The sequence below is a fragment of the Diceros bicornis genome, chromosome 16 (assembly GCF_020826845.1).
Source record: "Diceros bicornis minor isolate mBicDic1 chromosome 16, mDicBic1.mat.cur, whole genome shotgun sequence".
Lineage (NCBI taxonomy): Eukaryota > Metazoa > Chordata > Mammalia > Perissodactyla > Rhinocerotidae > Diceros > Diceros bicornis.
In genome coordinates this window covers 61,853,688-61,873,538 of record NC_080755.1, presented here as the reverse complement: position 1 = coordinate 61,873,538, position 19,851 = coordinate 61,853,688, and the positions used below count along the sequence as shown (strand labels likewise).

General features: G+C 36.4%; 1 protein-coding gene across 2 annotated transcripts in view; it reads left to right on the top strand.

Moving 5' to 3' along the window:
• Positions 1-19,851, top strand: part of NETO1 (neuropilin and tolloid like 1) — a 106,517-nt gene that overhangs the window by 48,514 nt on the left and 38,152 nt on the right. For both annotated transcript variants that reach the window (XM_058556616.1, XM_058556614.1), the window contains exons 5-6: positions 17,980-18,021; positions 18,139-18,266. In XM_058556616.1, coding sequence (XP_058412599.1) covers positions 17,980-18,021; positions 18,139-18,266 — 170 coding nt within the window. The remainder of the gene's footprint in view (positions 1-17,979; positions 18,022-18,138; positions 18,267-19,851) is intronic.

Below are 19,851 nucleotides of genomic sequence, written 5' to 3'. Positions count from 1 at the left end.
ACACCCCCACAGAACTCAATGTTATCAATTTCAGATTTTTGTCCCAGTCTCTTGGCTGTGTAATGAGATCACATTGTTTTAATTTGACTTTTGTTGATTATATATAAGATTAAATAGCCTGTATGATGTTTCCTGGACACTTGGATTTCTTCTTGTGTGAATTACCTGTTCTGGACTTCTGCCCATTTTACATTGCATTGTCTCTCACACAGCGTCAGTCTGTAGATATTCTGGATGTTAGTGATTTGAAAGTTATGTGTGTTGATAATATCTTTTTGCAGAGTGTGACTCAGGTTAGCACTTTCAGCATGCTGAATACATCATCCCAATGTCTTCTGGATTCCATTGAACTCAAGTATCAATCTAATTCACTCTTTTAAGGAAATTGCTTTTCTTTCCCTCTGGATGTTTTAAATATTTTTCTTCTCTCAACAGTTTTGAAAACTCTGAATCATGATCTCTTGAAAAATTGCATGCCCTCCATTTTCTTATCGCTTTCTGGAAATCTGGTATGATTAGCATCTCTCACTGTGTCCTATCTTTTAATTTCTCTTATGTTTTCTCACTCTTTTTCTCTCTGTGCTACACAGTGGAGAATTTCTTTTGATATCTTTCAATGTATTAATTCTAATCTCCTGTTAAATCTGTCCATTGGGTTTTTAATTTCAGTTATTGTGATTTTCATTTCTAAATCTATTTGGTTATTTTTCAAAAATATTGGGTTCTTTTTGATAGTTAGCTATTCCCTGCAGGTATTTTCAATCTTGTTTCTCATTTCTTTAGATATGATATATATAGTTATTTCACAATATATGTATTGTAGTTCCATTATCCGGAGTCTTTGAAGGTCTATTTATGCTATCTTTGCACACTTTCTCACTCAGGTCTTGTGTTCATGTTGTTAACTTTTTACTATAAAAAGCTCATTTTCTTTGGAAAATTATTTGTGAATATTGTTTGGTACCTATAATTAGCTATATTCCTACAGAAAGCAGCTGTATTTGCTTCAGTCTGGGTGACCTACCCATCCATTTCCCTTGTAAATTAAATGCATGATTTAAAGTATTTGGATAATTCAAGTAATTTGTATTTGGGCTGCATTTCTACCAGAATAACAAGTTTTTGTTAAAACTTCTCGTGCATATTTTTATCCCTCACTCTGATCAGCTGCAAGGCATATTCCTTTTCTCTGCTCTATTTCCCCCCTCTGGGGGTGGGGTGGGAGTTAGAATGAGCTGGGCATCCTTCCGTTCATCTGACATAAATGGTGGTGTATTGGCCAGTTCTAGCTTACGGAGCGTGGGTCCCTCATCAGCTTGCCAACCTTGGATGGGCCCTAGACTTTGTCTTCTGCCACATAACTTGTGAGGTCCTAAAAACGATTATTATAAAAATACTACATAAACAACTTGTCCAAGTTTTTAGTTCATTGCCTTAAGATAAATCCTCAGAAATTGAATTGGTGGAACAAAGGTTATACACATTTTTACATCTTTGTTGCCAGTTGCTTTGCAGAGAGTAAATATCAATTGATACTTCCACCAAATTGTTACTTCTCCCACCTTATGTAATAGTCCATTTCCCTATCTCTTATCGTTGTATTCATTTTTTCAATTGCTAATTTAAGATACAAAAAATGGTAATGAATTACATTATTGATTTTGTTGAATAGATTCCACATGAGGATATGCAATATTCTAGGTTTTTATCAATTTATACCACCTTTCAGTATAAAAGGTGGTATAATAAAATAATAAGCAATAATAAATGCTTATTATTCTATTGCATTTGTTTATTGGTAACACATATAATGCTAATGCTTTATGTATTAAAAAAGGTAACTCTTTACTTTCCATGTATATTATAATTTTCCTCTTTTTTGCCTCAAAATGTCAGTTAGAAAGTTGAACTACTTGAATTTCTGTTTTGATTTTCCCATTGAAAAAAGTAGCTCTCCCTCCAAATGTCTTCATTAGGGGGGGAGACAGCTTTTTCTTACTTTAGCTTATGTCTTCAGATAAGATGTTATTTTTGGAAGTTACAAATTCTAGGAAGCGCTTGGAAACTGAAGTTCCTAATATGTTTTTCCTCACATCTGGAAACACAGGCACATAGACACACATACACAAACACACATGGCAAATGAACATGACAATGGCAAGACAAAATTAAGATTTTTAATTTCAAAGGATATGCAGTGGTAATATGTGGAGGAAAAGTAGTGTAGGGTAGATTGTCTGGGTGTTGAATTCAACACATTTGAATATACGAAATCAACTTTTATATACATTACAGTGTTTTCTTTGGGTGGAAGATTTGAATTGGAAGATACTTATATTCAGTTGGGGGTGATGATATATCTAGTCCAGTTTCCTGTTTCCTTTCACAGGAACCTCAAACACCTTTTTTATGGAATGGAGAATAAGGTGGATTATAAACTAACAGGATAGATTTGCCTATGAATCTAATATGAGTATATTTTCACGGTTTTTTCTACACACTTCTTGAATTTCTTGTTATTAAACAATGGTAATTTCACCAGCTATATCCCCGCCGCATATTTTTCCTGGGACAGTGCTCCAGTTCTTGTATCCTGATAATTGTCAAACAAGAACGTATGTATCATCTTTGTGTTATTCATTTTGCCATTAACTTTGACAGGGCATCTCCTCATCCTCATCACTTTTCTCAAACTCGATTATCCTTTTTGGTATATCTACATAAAGAAACCTTCCCACATTTAATTCTTTTTCTTTTTGTACTTTCTTTGAATTTTTTTCCTAGTTCCTTTGACTTGTTCCTGTGGTGTGGTAACCAAATTGCAAGCAGTGGCTTAGCTGTGGGTGTGAACACCAGAGGAGGGTGTCTTGCTCAGGGGCGTTCCTGGTGATACATGGTATTGTGGACTGCGAATTCCAGGGCTTCTCAGCATGATCAGTCTCTGCTTAATTCACATCCCCTGGTGTTGTTCCCCTTGGGTGACAGCCGTGCATTGAGTGGATCCCTAGACCTAGCTCTGCCCACTCTCACTTCATTCTCCTCACCTGCTGGGCCACCTCTACATTCAAGTTTTCCTGTGGCTAAGGCCACACAGGTTATACCAACAGGGGGATTAATTAGAGCAGTAGCCGTTTTCTTCAGATTAACTCATTGTGGACAATTTGACCTGAAGGTGTACACTACACTGCTAATTTCAGGGAAAATTTTATATTCATGCTCCCTCAGTTTGTTTCATATGGAATAATTTGAATTCATTTTATATTCATTTCTGTCATCTTTATCAAATCTAAATTTCTCTTTAGTAAATGCCAAGAAAATGCTTATTTATTATATTTGATATTATTAATAGCAGAATTTGTTTTATTTTTATATAACAAATTAAGGCCTGTAATACTAGATACTTTCTTTTGTATTTAAATTTAATTTTATAATAAATTAATAGGGCTAGAAAAATTATAGTCCAAATTTTATTATATATATACATATATGTAGATAAAATATGCATATGTATATACATATATATGTATACATATATGTAGATAAAATATGTATATGTATATACATATATATATATATATATACCTTCATATTCATTCTGTCCATCTTTTAAAAAGCAGTAGAGATTAAATCAATTCAATGAACTTTTCAGCCTATCTTTAAATGTGCGAGGATTTTATAAAATAATGTTCTTAAAATTTTGAGAACCTTAAGAAAAGAGATGTTATTTGGAGGACTTACTGTTACTTAGAATTCAGAATAAATTGCTAAGTTATATTCTACTTCTCAAGCACAGCATAATTTCTGAAGTCTATATGTGCATAAATCTTGATCATATGTGGGTGATATGGAGAACTTGGGCTTGGGAGTCATTTTGACTGAAATGGATTCTCCTTTATGCTCTATGACTTTGGTAACTCAGTTGATCTTGCTAATTCTCAGATTCCTTGTGTGCAAATGGGGACTGAAGTAGGCTTATTCCCAAGGATGTTGTCAAGTTTATACGTAATTATTTCATGCATTTTGGCATTATCTAGCATGCACACACACACACAAATACACACACAATACGTATGTTAGCTAATTTATCACCTGTATAAATATATTTTCCATTTTATAAACATTATTGGGCCTTGTTCTAAATTCTTTTCTACAACTATTAATTCATTTAGTTCCAAAACAATTCTGTGAGAGAAGTGTACTCATTAGTCCCGTTTCAAGATGAAGAAATGTTGCCATGGAAGTGTCAGGGGCTTGCCCAGTGTGTCGCAGGCTGCAGCTGGAAGACCTGGAGTCAAACGTCAGCCCTGGAAGCCTGTCTGGGGAGTATACTTTTTTTTTTTTTTTTGGTGAGGAGATCAGCCCTGTGCTAACATCTGCCAATCCTCCTCGTTTTTTTTTTTTTTTTGCTGAGGAAGACCGGCCCTGGGCTAACATCTGTGCCCATCTTCCTCCACTTTATATGGGACGCCGCCACAGCATGGCTTGCCAAGCAGTGCATCCTTGCGTGCCCGGGATCCGAACTGGCGAACCCTGGGCCACCGCAGCGGAGCACGCGCACTTAACAGCTTGCGCCACTGGGCTGGCCCCAGGAGTATACTTTTTTATCTAATTTTTTTCAATTTTTTTATTGTAGTAAAATACACATAACATAAAATTTACCATATTAACCATTTTTAAATACATGGTATGAAATACATTCATAATGTTGTGCAACCATCACCACCATCCATCTCTATAGCGCTTTTCATGTTGTAAAATTGGGATTCTATACCCATTAAACCATAACTCCCCATTTCTATTTTCCCCCAGCCCCTGGTAACCACCATTCTACTCTCTGTCTCTATGATTTTGATCACTTTAAGTATCTCATATAAGTGGAGTCATACAGTATTTGTCATTTTGTGACTGGCTTATTTCACTTAGTCCTCAAGCTTCATCCATGTTATAGCCTATTGAAGAATTTCCTTCCTTTATAAGGCTGAATAATATTCCACTATAGGTATTACCACATTTTGCTTATCCATTCGTTTGTTGATGGACACTTGGGTTGCTTCCATGTTTTAGCTGTTGTGAGTAGTGTTGTTATAAACAGGAGTGTGCAAATCTCTTCAAGACCCTGCTTTCAGTTCTTTTGGATATAAACCTAGAAGTGGAATTGCTGGATCATATGTTAATTCTATTGTTAGTTGTTTGAGGAACTGTCATACTGTTTTCCATAGTGGCTGTACCATTTTACATTCCCACCAACAATGCACAAGGGTTCCAATTTCTTCATATCCTCAACGCCATTTGTTATCTTCTCTTTTCTGGATAGTAGCCACCCTATTGGGTATGAGGTAGTATTTCAATGTAGTTTTGATTTGCATTTCTCTAATGGTCAGTGATATTAAGCATCTTTTCATGTGCTTATTGGCCATTTGTATATCTTCTTTGGAGAAGTGTGTATTTGAGTCTTTTGTTCATTTTTGAATTGTGTACTTTGGTTTATTGTTGTTCTCTATATATTCTGGATAGTAATCCCTTATCAGATATATGATTTGTAAATATTTTCTCCCATTCTGTAAGTTTCTTTACTCTGTTGATATTATCTTTTAATGCATAAATTTTTTTGTTTCATTGAATTCAATTTGTCTATTTTTTCTTTTGTCACCTGTGCCTTTAGTGTCATATCCAAGAAGTCATTGCCAAAGCCAATGTCGTGAAGTTTTTGACCTATGTTTCCTTCCAAGAGTTTTATAGTTTTAAGTCTTACACTTAGGTATTTGATCCATTTTGTATATGATGTTAGGTAAGGATTCAAGTTCATTATTTTACTTGGGGATATACAGTTTGCCCAGCACCATTTGTTGAAAAGACTGTCCTTTCGCCGTCGAAAGTCTTGACACTCTTGTCAAAAATCACTTGACCGTATATGTGAGGGTATATTTCTGCCTTTTATGTCAATTTAGCTCAAAAATTATACGTAGAGCGCTGGAGGAATGAGAGACTAAGGCAAAGACACTGTTAGGATTCTGATGCCCCGATGTGACGAAGGCTGGGACTAAGAAGACCAGGGGAGACTGGAAAGGGAGTTGGTAGTGAGAGATTTTATAACTGAATATATTACATTTAAATTTTTTAGTTGAATATAATATGTTTCAAATAATTGAAATCCCTTGGTATCTTTCTGATGAAAGGAAAGTATGAAGGAGTCAGATTAATTTTGTCTTTAAAGTTTTCAGCACAGCGAATCTGGAGAAGGCTAATGACTGACAAAAACGAAAAATCTGGGCCGGCCCCATGCCTTTAGCAGTTAAGTGCGTGTGCTCCGCTACTGGCGGCCCAGGTTTGAATCTCGGGCACGCACCGATGCACCACTTCTCCCGCCATGCTGAGGCCGCGTTCCACATACAGCAACTAGAAGGATGTGCAACTATGACATACAACTATCTACTTGGGCTTTAGGGAAAAAAAAAAACGAGGAGGATTGGTAATAGATGTTAGCTCAGAGCCGGTCTTCCTCAGCAAAAAGAGGAGGATTAGCACGGATGTTAGCTCAGGGCTGATCTTCCTCACACACACACAAAAAAGTCTAAGCGGATAAAATTGCTGGGATCCCATCGATCATACTCTCTGACTAAACAAGAGAGACCTAATTCTCTCCTTTCAACCTAAAAATTATGATATTGATTTATGTTGCGTTAGGCTATTACTTTGGGGAAACCTCAGATTATTTTCACACCTCTTAATGAAATAGATTTGGGTGGTCTTCTACTTGCATGAAAGAAAAATGAGCAAAGGGAGTCCAGATTTAGCAAGTGTCTCAATAAATGGCTGGATCTTAAATTGCAGTCCGAGGGCAAGTGAACCATTTCAAGGTTATTATAATGCAATACCATTTTCAGAATTACACAAATATTTTTAAATTGCAATGGAAAGAAATGTCATTATAGTGCTATTAAAAATTCTAAGACTTACATTTCAATGAACACTTCAAGTTGTATTTGACAGGCTGGGAATGTATATGAGTCTTACAATCCTTAGGAGATGATAGATTCGGGGGCCAGTGGACCCTGACAGTCCAGCTCTGTGTGGAGCCCCAGCATCTATAATTCTCCCCGGGACCCCAAGGTGGAGGTTACGCTTTTGAGATATAATTATTTCTCAGAGGCAGAGGGGTTTAAGGAGTTCTAGTCTAACTCTCCTAACATGTGGGTCAAAAATAGGTACGTGAATCTGATCACTTGTATTCTTAAGTGGAAAATTCATCAAAAACACTGGTTGCGGACACCCATTCAAACCTTCTGAACACTGCAATATTGGAGAAATGAGTACTGGGGGATGAAAAGAAATGTGACAAATGGAGATGGAAGGATTCCGATTTTTTTTATAATTAATTCCCCTATACTTAAAATGAGCCAAGGTTACTTGCTAGTAGAGAATACAAACAAGTGAGGATCTTTGCAGTTCTCAGATAGTTGTAAACATCTAGGAGAAGACCTCTGAAATTGCCAGTGGTAACAATAGACACAATGCTTTTTGTGTGTGTGTGTGTGAGGAAGATTGGCCCTGAGTTAACATCCGTGCCCAACTTCCTCTACTTTATATGGGACGCCGCCACAGCATGGCTCTACAAGCAGTGCGTTGGTGCACGCCCGGGATGCGAATGGGCGAACCCCTGGCCGCTGCAGTGGACCTCGAGCACTTAACTGCTTGCACCACCGGGCCGGCCTCCATGATGCTTTTTTAAATGGCTTCATACATATTTAGATTATCTCAATTTTACCATTATCTAAAATTTGGGTATAATTTTTTGAGCTAAATCCACATAAAAGGGCTTTTGTATCTAGTATATGTTTTTATATAGTAAGGGAAAATTGGATATCTGGACATTTACCAGGTATCTAGCATTATTTGGATATTTTTAAATATGCAGTAATAACTATGTTATGAACTTTCTGCAGGAATTTTCCAGCGAATCTCAAACATTTGAGGAAGTTAGATGAACTCCTCATTAACCCCAAAGTTAAATGCCGTCTAGTGGAAATAAGAGCAGTATGCAGAATAGACAGTGAGGCTGCAACAGTGATATTTGACTTGTAAATAATGGTTTTAGAGAAACAGTAATATTTTAGGCATATTTTTAAGATAATATCGTAGGTATTTTTTTATCCGTTTATCACCCAGGAGCTAAAATTATGAATTGTGCAAGGATGGGATACTTTATATTTACATAGCACTTATCCTATCCATTATGTAGTTGATGTTGACAAGGTCTCTGCTTTGTACAAAGCCCGTTGATAATTTTATCCTAATAATTTAAAAAAGATGCAATTGATGCCTTAGAAGGTAGAGTTCTGTTAATAATTGTTTTTACATAATGCAGATCCAGCAGCATTAAATCTTTCTGGTGAATTCTTCTTTACAAAATTAATATTTGACCTACTTCTTGATTATATATTTTGGTTTTGCTTTTAAGACTGTTTTATTTAACATAATATCGTAAGTTTTCTTTCTTTTTCATGACTTGACTGGCATATCATTTTGTGTTCTTTTAATCTCAGTCTTTCCACATCTCTGCGCAATGCACCTGGCTTTTATAAAAAAGCGTGTGGCTGGATTTTGCGGATTTGAAGAGCAGAGGGTGGCTAAAACGCAAAGATTCTTACCTTGGGGAAAGGAGATGAGAGTTGGGACTTAAAAGTAAGGACACACTGACTTTAAAGACAGAATATGGTAACTTCAGCTCTTTGTCCAGATTGGCAGAAATTAATCCTATTCAGATCATTCCATGGACTTCTCCCGGATTTATCCAGAGGTGCCTCGTGCATGCTCCCATCCAATCTGTTGGCAGGGCAGCACTTGGCATTTTGCATTTGCTCTTCCTTTCCAGTCCCATGGTGGCTCCTCTTGCCCATGCGCACTGCTACTGCCTGGCATGAAGACTCTAGCGTCCTTGCCAAGGGCACCAACAGAGGATGCTCCCAGAGTTTCCAATTAGAGGCAGTTCCAGCTCTATTTAGAAGGGGCTAAGGCTCGTCAAATTCACTGGAAGCACAAAAGATCTTGTCTTGAAGCGACATTTGCACAGCTTGTACAGCTTTATTGTGTCCATGGTATATTTATTTAGCTGTGACTTATACGGCTTCCTCACGATACTTGCACTTATATTTTTAAATAAAATTGAGAAAACATAACTTTTTCTTATAAAATGTTTTACTTTTTCATTTCAATGGTGTAATTTGTTTAGAATAGAGTGACATAAGTGGGATGAAAGAGGCTAATGTGAGGATGATGCCGCCCACCACCCCACACACACATGCATGCACACACATAACTTTGGTTGCCAGCCCCACATTCAATTCTTGGCACGTCGGAGCCAGGAGCATTCCACTCCTCTGTAGCCATTGGCCACACTTGCTAGCCCTAGTCCCAAAGCAATGACATTAATTGTTCCCCAACTCTCACATTGCTCTCAAGAAAAGTCATTTCTTGCTCTCACCCTTCTGGCATGAAACCTCAGATCCAGTCCCACACTACCTGCCATACACTCACTAACAGCATCGGAACCACAATTGTACCAGCAAGAAATGCCCTATTAAACCAGTTCTAGTGAAAAAGATGGCTCAGAAGATGGACTTGTTTCTTTTAGTTTCATATGATTTAGGTGGTACTTCCTGCATGACAGAAGGAGGAAGTTCCGAGAGAAGGGCGGGGGCAGGGGTGGTTTGCTAATAATCAATCAAGAACTTCCTGGTTTCCCCTGGGCAGAAAAAAAATATGTTCTATAATAGCTAATTCAAATATGCAAACACCAAACACTAGTTTTACACAATGTAGTTTTTTTTTTATTGTCTTTATCATTCCTTTGGTCTTCTGATCATTTCTTCTTCCCTCCTTCCCTCAAATTTTTTCTTTATCCTGTAAAGTAAATGCATATTTTCCCCATAAAACAATACTATTGTCTTGTGACTATATATCAAAAACAAACATTGTAAAAACCTATTTAATGTGAACACGAGCAAAATCCAGCTTCTGTTAATTCATTTTTTTTTTTTTTGTGAAGTAGATTAGCCCTGACCTAACATCTTTTGCCAAACTGTCTCTGTTTTGCTGAGGAAGATTGGCCCTGGGCTAACATCCGTGTCCATCTTCCTCTACTTTATATGAGAGATGCCTTCCACAACATGGCTTGATAAACAGTGCGTAGGTCTGCACCTGGGATCCAAACCTGTGAACTCCCTGGGCCGCCGATGTGGAGTGCATGAACTTAACCACTACACCACTGGGCCGGCCCCTGTGCATTCATGTTTTTAAGAAAGAGTTACGATTTCTCAGTTTATTTAAAACTATGAATATAAGCATTATAAGGAACCTTCATATATTTTAGCTAAATAAATAAAATAAGGCAACAAAACATCTGTATAAGCCATGCAAATATCAATAATATTTTAAAGTGCTTGCAAACTTCTTTACTGAAATTCTTGTGAGTTTTATTTGTAAAATTCATGTATGAGTAAATTTTATGTTAAACTAGAAAAAAGAAGTCATGATATGTAAGCTCTGTGCTGACATTAAGACCCATAGGAAGGCAAACTTGATGTGAAGCTTAACTGCCAACTCCATACTTAGAGATAACAGTAAACCTTAAAAAGAGGTTTAAAATATTGTGCTATGAATTTTATACTGGAGCAATGTTGCTTCTAGACAAGAGTGAAATAAGTCAAATTATGAAAATAATATGATGATGCAAGCTATTTTAGTGCTGTGCTGTGAAGATTTTTTTGCAAATGATTTCTAAAACAGCCTCTTAAATTCAGTTAACTGATTGCAAAAACTACAAACGCAGTGGTTTCCAACCTTGAGTAGAAAGCAAGACATCAACACTGTGCTGGGCTGCAGCAGGTAACAAAGGAAGGGACTAGGAAAGTGGCCTTGAGTGGGTAGTTAGTTTTAATGCAAGAGATTTAAAAAAGATATGCCCACAGACATTACAGGGCTTTCAAAAGTAAGTAGAGATGAAAAGTGGAGACTATATGGATCTCATGAAATAATTCAGGATGCGTGAGATTGTGGAAATTTGAGGAAAATTTGATTAACTTTCTCTAAGACTAGCTTGTCAGGTAGTTGAGCTGTGCATTGCAAGCATATCAAAGTATCAGAGTTGATTTCTGTAATCAAAAGGTTTTGTAGATACAGTTACGTGGCCAGGTCAAGCAATTACATTTTCCCATAAACTACTGTTCTAGGAGTATCTCTGCATTCTGTGGTATAATGGCATACTTGAGCCGTAAAAGCCTAAACCAACAACATCCTCATTTCAGATAAGGAAAATAAGGGTCAGAAATATTTAGTGATTTGTTCTAAGGTACAGAGATAGCTATCAAGCTATCTAGGTTTTAGGTCAAAGCAAGTTGCATTTTTCTAAAGTTGTTTAATCCCTATTTTGTTCATTTATAAAATGAAGATGCCTCTGATTTGATTCAGTCGTAGTCTAATCAAATAAACAATAATTTACTGCAAGCCCGTCTACAGTATGGCTAGCACTGTGGAATTTCTTTGGAGTATGAAATAAACGCATTACACACTCTTGAGTTGATAAATTGTAACTTAGAGTGTTATTGGGATAGCATTTACCCATGATACAAAGATGGGGTTGGTTAGGGCAGAAATTCTAAAATATTTTGGTCTCAAAACCCCATCCTCCCTCAAAAAATACTGAAGACTTCAAAGTGCTTTGGCTTCTATAGCAATATCATTCAATATTTATCATATTAGACATTTAAACTGATAAAATTTTAAATGGCTATTTATTAATTCATACAAAAATTACAGTAATAAACCAATTATATATTACATAAAAAGCATATTTTAAAAACATTGATTAGTATCTATATGTATTAATATATATTAAAATAATAATTAGGAGAATTACATTGCTTCACAAATCTATGTAATGTCTGTCTTATTAGAAGATAACTAGATTCTCACATCTGCTTCTGCACTGATCTGTTGCAATGTGTTCTTATGGTTGAAGCATATGAAGAAAATTCAGCCTTACAGAGTTGGAAAAGGGAAGAGTATTTTCATAGCCTTTTCAGATAAATACTACCCCAAACCTCAATAAGTGGTAGTTTCTTAAAGGTTAGTTGCAATGGGGAATGTGAAACTATATCAGTGATTTTTTCATATGCTGTTACATTAACAATTATCAATGTATTTTGCTCATCATTTGGCTCTTTTACCCATACATGATTGTTTAACATCATACTTTACTATTTGGCTGTAATTGGATCACTGTTATGCAGATCTTCCAAATGTTGACACATTTCATCTTTCAGTATCAAAAATCATATTTGTTCATATCATCAACAATTCACACTTAAAAATTCTGTAAGTATTGAGAAGCTATGAAATACACAGTGATGGATATATTTTCCTTTGCTTGAAGCTTTAATTTTATCATTGGCAGCAAATATTGTCAGTTGTTTTCCTTAAAGTCAACAGATTCACTATGTTCATCCTACAGAAAAGACATGTACTCAAAATTTTAGATTTTAAAAAAATTGGTGCTTCATCAAGCACATCATCAACATTATTTTAGTGCTTCATCAAGGAGATTTTTAAGTAAAATGGTTTTTTACCCCACAAATGCATGGGGATGAATTATACAATGAATACTAATGGCTAAGGTTTGGTGCCCTTGTCTTGATTCATGCTAAGGCACAAGCAGTTTTAGTCACTATTGCTTTGGCACCATCAATGCAACTGTCAATAGAGATGTTCCAGTATAAGTCGTATGATTCAAAAATTATCCAACAGTTTGAATATTTCAGTACAACTTGAGTTTGTTCCCAAGTATTTACATAAAAGAGGATCTCCAACGATTGGTCCATGCTGACACTAGACGAATTCAAGCAAACCAAGCAAGCTCCACCACGTCTGTACATCTGTTTATTTGTCAGACAAAAGTAAAGTTCTGTAGACATGTCTTCTTGTTTAAAGCTAAAATTTTCAATCAGCAAGTTACTGTCTGGTTGGAAAGCAGCAGTGTCTCGATTTTTTACTGACTTTCCATCCAGTAGACAGTCAGCAACGGCAGCTGTGCATTGCTTTATTACTTTCTCTGCTCTGTGTGTGCTTCTCCAGCCAATGCAGTACAATAACTTACTTTGTAAGTTGTTTGTGACTTCATTTTTAGTTTGAAAAGTGTAACAAACAATTTTCAGTTTTTAAAGAGCTAATTATATCTACATTTAAAATATTCAATGCTTTTTAAACAATTATTTGTTTCAAAATAATGTAGGAATCAAACTGTCACAATAAAATTACTAGAACATATTGTTCTGCCTAAATCACTATAAGGCAAATTATTAACGTCTATAAAGCTGAAGGAAAGATAGCTTTTGTCATATTTTAATTTCTTATGCACAGCTTTCCCATTTTATTGGGAGTGGATTTATCCTTTTTGTAAGTAAGATGCCCCTTTGAAATATCAGTTTTATCCTTTTCTCCAACTTCGGACATATACAGTGTAATTGTGGTGGAGAAAGTGTGTCTTTTAGTCTCCTTCGTCTCTGACAAATGTCCTCCTTCACAGTAAGAAAAATATATTATAAATATATATTTTTTTATTTCAGGAGAAATATTAAATTTCATAATACTTATACTTTTAGATAAAACTTTAAAAATTAGTAAGGTTTTAAAATTTAAAAAAAAATACAGAAAATGTACTTAATTCTAGTTGTGCTTCCACGGAAGCTCAAGACAAAATTCGAGATTTCAAAATAAGAATGTATTAGACAAAAATGGGGTTGCAAGGATTATAGCAGGGAAAATTGAAGATATCCAGGAGGTAACCAGTAAAATCATTGAGAATAAACTAGGTTAATCCCGAACATGAAGATCATTTATACCCTAAGACTACTACCTTAGAATATTCTTGAAAACACAAGCAAACCCTGTGTTTACCATAATAGTGATGATGTTATCAAATGCCAAGTAGGATCTGGAAAACTGTGCCGTACATTCTTGAGAAAATGAGGAAACAAAAAGACAACATTTTCATGGTATTATGAAAGCCGTTAGAGCTTTGGATCTCATGAAAGGATCTCGTGGACCTGAGGGGCCCCTGGCCATACCTTGAACCTTGAACATCTCTGGGTGAGGGGAATAATAGTCGTAATAACATAAAAAATCCTAGAACCTCAGTAGTTTCACATAATTGAAGTTTATTTCTTGCTCCTGGAGTCTACTCGGAATCAAGGCAGAGGCTGTGCCACACGTGCTCATTTAGGAATTGAAGCTAATAGAGTTCTGCGTCTTCAGTGTATGGCTTCTGAGGTTGAACACAGAAGAGAGACGATGGAGTGGAGAATTTTTTCAAGAAGTTTTTATTAGCCCAGCCCTCAAGTAAAGTTCAACCATTTTGTCCACATTTCATTTGGTAGAACTCAGTTCCGCTGCTACCCACAATTGCAGGGGTAACTGGGAAACACAGTCAGCTGTCTGCCCAGCAAGAAAAATATCTGGGTTTGGCAAACAGGAGGCAACCCTAATATAGCAGCCAGTTTGATATATTTACTGTGAAAGCCTCTGGTTTGGAAAGGCGTAGGTATAATCAACACATCAACAACATAAGAAAATCAGCTTGGTGTAAAGTAAGCACATTTTTTTATATACAGAGAAATATGTTAAATTCGGTAACGTTTATTGTGCACCTACTATGTCCAAGCAGTGTTCTAGCTCCCGGATAGAGAGAGGAGCAATAGACATGAAGTCTCTTAGAGATTGTGCTGCATTATAGTCTAGGGGGAGTATGGGCAATAAAAGAATAAACAAATAGCAAAATAATGGTGAATTGTGATTAAAAAAACCATGAAAGAAGAAAAGAAAGTGGGAGACGATGTTATGATGGAGAGGGTCATCCAGGAAGGCCTTTCTGAGAAGACAATATTTGTGCCAAGAACTGAAGAATGAGAAAGATCCAGCTATGCAAAGACCTAGGAGGCAGACATGGCAGACAGAGAAAAGAGTAAGTTCAAAGTGCAGAGGATGGGAACAGCCTCGAGCATTGGAGAAACAGAAACGGTCAGTGTGTTCTGAGAGGAGAGGTGGTCAGGGCTGAAAACACGCAGGGCATTATAGTGCATTAAAAGTCATAGTTTTTTGTTTGTTTGTTTTGTTTTGTTTTTTAATTTTTTGCTTATTGCAGTAACATTGGTTTATAACATTGTAAAAATTTCAGGTGTACATCATTGTACTTCTATTTCTGCATAGATTACATCATGTTCACCACCAAAATACTAATTACAACCCATCACCATACACATGTACCGGAAAAAAAAAAAGTCATAGTTTTATTCTAAGGGCAGTGGAAAGCCAGGAGAGTGTCATGGTTTGATTTATATTTTTAAAAGTTTCTTCAGGTTGCTTAGTGGAGAATAGATTTGGGGAGATCTAGAGTAGAAGACGATTTGCTAAGTCCAAGTTCATTGTGCTTCTGCTAATAATTTATGTTTATTTATGTATATGTACTATGTATGTATTTATGTATAATTTATGTATCATGCCCCGAACAACCTGGGGCACTAAATCCATCTTAATATTCTTAAATTCAATGAAGGTTGTTTTTAAAAATTATTGTGTTGTGTCGTTTATTTTTTGTTTGTTTCTTGAGGTCATATGGGCCATCCATAATTGTGATTGTGATATTACTGGTGGCTAATTCAAATGGAATTGCAAAAACGATTTTTCCTAGTTTTTTTTTTTTTGTTTAAACCATCAATGCTCTCACCATTAATACAAAGACAAAAATAAATTTTCAATTCCCAGAACTGGCGTTTCTCTCAACTTTGTCTGGCATGAGTTATAAAAATGACAAATGTTGGCCTTCAAACTAGAAAATAGAATACCAACTACATTTCCACAAGAGTCACAGGAACAGTCATGCGAGGCTGAAACATTCTAATCAAAAAGGAGATAGTGAGTAGTAATAATGACTATTATTAAGCATTATGCAAAGTAGTAAAAATGATATAATGAATAATAAGGAATCCTGATAACTGAGGTGGGCAAGCTTGATGTAAAAATAAGGAAAAATATGGATGGGTCTCTTCAATATCAATAAAACTGCTTAATGATGGCAACAAATCCGAGTAATTCTATACGAAACGTAGTTCTTTTCTTGTACACAGTAGGTATTAAATATACATTTCTTGAAAGAATAACCAAATATCTATTGATTTAGAGGAAGGGAAAAAAACCCTACTCGGGGGTATCCTGATCCAAATTGGCTATGTTGTCCTTGTTTGTGCCTCTTTCCTAGAAAGTGCCTACAGGTACTTGGTCCTTGCTTTTTTCCCAAAAAGGTAAAATAATTGTTTTCAAAACAATTATGCAAAGGAATGTATATCTTGATTCAAAATGCGTCACCACATTCTAGTCGTGCCCTATAACAAAGTGACTCTACACAGCTGATGGAACTGAACAGTGGCATGGCTCATCCAGACCTTTCGGTTTCAACAGATCAGTGAGCACTACTGTTTAACAAAATTTAAAAATAAAAAAAGCTGCAATGAAGATAAGTGCACTAGTCTAGTCAGCCTGTAGTTGTGGGCTTGGTGCATCCGAGCACACAGACACACGAAGCAGCACGCTTGGATACACGCGGACATAGATGCATACACAGTCTTAACGTCCAGAACTAATTCCCTCCAGAAAAAGCGCTACCCTTCCCATTGTTGAGCAGTGTCTCACAAAATATTTCTAACTTTATAAGATTGTTAATTTATAGCTAATACTATAGTAGTAGAAAGAAATTAAATTTCACAATCATCTTTTAAATCTGATACCATGCCTCTCCAAGATAAATCATGGCCTTTGATGCCTTCACCCATAAATAAAAGAAAATCCAATTCATGTAACTGACTATGAAGACGTGTATTATTTCTAAAAGCAAAAAGCCAAGAGAAGTGCAACTCCGACTAGGTTAATACACTGCCCCAGTGATATACGCAAGGACTTCTCAGTTCATGTTTGTATCCTGCTCGTCATAAAAGTTCCATTTTCTCACATTAGCACCTGTCAACATCATGAGCTGGCCCCTACACACGACCCTGTGGGGTCCAGTATAAACATGACCACAACAGGAGCCAAGAAAACTGTATAAGCCTTGTCTTTATTGATTATTAGGAAAAACTTTCTCAGAAGCCCTCCAACAGACTCCCCTTTATATGTCACTGGCTGCACACCTAGCTCAAGTCAATTCCAGGAAATGGAAATAAGTTCACCATTTTTAGTTTATAACGGTTAGGAAACATTTGAAGCTCACTATAAATTGAGTTTCCCCCAAAGTACATACGTGAAGGGAGAAGGACAGATACCTGGACCTGGGGTAGACTGAGAGGGAGAGAGTGGGCGTTGAGTGGACACAGTAGAAAACTGAAGAATGCTTTGAAAGCTAGCATGGCATGAAAAGTTAGGAAAGAAGATTTGATGAAAACAGGATAGTGCTGTCTGCCAGGGGAGAGGAGCGCTAGATTTTAGGTGTTAACCTAATGTTTCCAATATTTCCATAGAAAACTGCATTTTGACAATTTAAAGAATCTTTGAAATAAGACAATAATTGTATCTAGAATAGATAGAAGTTTACCCAAACCTTGAATTACCTATGGACACATTTTACAAAAACATCTATTTTCTGATTATAGATTTAGAGATAATGAGTAAGATTTTTATTTGATGATTAGATGAAGGAATGCATTGGAAGGTTTTATAAATGGCTTCTTTTGTATTGATAAGAACCTTGTAGTAATAATAATATGTTTTGTAAATTAACTTTTCATTATTAACATTATCACAGTTTTTATTTAACTACTTATTTTCCCCTAATGCGTTTTTTTTAGGCAGATTCCTGAATAATTTAGTGGTATATTACTCAATATCATTTTAAGTAATAAATGCAGAATAAGACTAATTGTCTTTTTCTCAATTTTTAAGATCCTGACTTTAAGGACCTTGGAGTTTTGAAACCATTACCAGGTTGGTAAAATAGATATTTAATAATGTTCAGAGGACTCTGTTTTCTGCTGTGAAATATACTTTTGGTTTATTATTCAAGCTCCATTTTTGTATGTTTGTTGGCATTTTGTTATCTAGCCTGTGAGTTTGAGATGGGCGGTCCTGAAGGAATTGTGGAGTCTATACAAATCATGAAGGAAGGCAAAGCTTCTGCTAGCGAGGCCGTTGATTGCAAGTGGTACATCCGGGCACCTCCACGATCCAAGGTCAGTCTTAAGGTGAAACAGATTTGACGATCGACTTGCGAAGTGTCTAAAGCATGCATTGGTTTGAACATAGTGGACATGCTTCGTACATTTCAGAGTGCAATCATAAGCTATCATTTTATTTTGGTTTTGAAATGTAACTTGTTTTCCCCTGTGAGAGGGTGCTGAAGAGATCATTCGATGGCTAACCTGGACAAGAGACTCTAAGGTAACAACTCCTCTGAAAAACAGATTGAAATGTTATATGTAAGCTATGGTTCTAAGTATAATTACACTTATGCCCTGTTGTCAGTATCTGCAGTATGTTTGCTTTTTAACCTAAAATCATATCTATAGATGAAATTGTCCAGGGCTTACAAAATCATGTATCTCTGGAATATAAAGTAAACCTGTGACAAGGCTGGGGGACACTGGTGAACAGGACTTAGGAGAGCCAGTGCCCATGCAAAGGGGCCAGCCAGTACTTAACTGCCTATCAAGCTCCTTTTGATTGATGATGTGAGAAAATGTGGGTTCAGCTTTACCAGTTTCTCCATTTTTTTTATAATGTTCCAAAAAAATCTAGATTTTATGTTAATCCCTTGGTTTTTACATGCCAGCAATAAATTTTAAAAATTGAAAATATTTTATTTATTAAACTAAATACATTATGAGCCAGATTCGGACTCAGGCCAGTATTTTAGAAACACTTCTTTAGAACAACCGTATTCATCCTTTTATGGCTATGTCTTAAGAAATACTGGGGATGAGTAATTTTGTGCCAGTAGCTGTCATAGGTGTAGCTTATCCCTCTCCCTTTATGGTCACCCCTCAGTTATAGAGTATAGTTACAACCAAGCATTACTGGTTTATTAGATTTGTAGTTGACTGTTTATTGAGGTTGAAACAGTTTGTCATTTAATTAATTGATTTAGTGACTCTATAAAGTCTCAAGCATCCTGTTGGAGAAATGAAAAAGCATGCCAGCCCCTGTCCTCACATTTCCAGTTTAATTCTTTTTTTTTTTTTCTGGGGAAAATCAGCCCTGAGCTAATATCCATGCCAAGCCTCCTCTTTTTGCTGAGGAAGACCGGCCCTGAACTAACATCTATTGCCAATCCTCCTCCTTTTTTTAAAATTTTTTCTTCCCCTTTTTCTCCCCAAAGCCCCAGTAGATAGTTGTCTGTCATAGTTGCACATCCTTCTAGTTGCTGTATGTGGGACGCAGCCTCAGCATGGCCTGACAAGCGGTGAGTTGGTGCACGCCTGGGATCCGAACCCCGGCCGTCAGTAGTGGAGCGCGCGCACTTAACTGCTAAACTATGGGGCCGGCCCCTCCAGTTTAATTCTTAGACAAATGAGTAACAAAATAATCCAAGGAATAAGACAAGAGCATTGAGGTGTTTATAAGGTGTAGCAGAGTGAGGGAGAACACCACATGGACACAAGGTAAGCCAGAAGGAGAATCAAATAGCATCCAGGGTGTCGACTGCATCTTAATGAGAAATAGTCTTGTATCAGGTAGTCAAGGTGGACCGGGCTCTTCAGAGAGAGCCAGTAGCATCTACAAGGTCACGGAATCATAAGAGACCATGCCTTTTCAGGA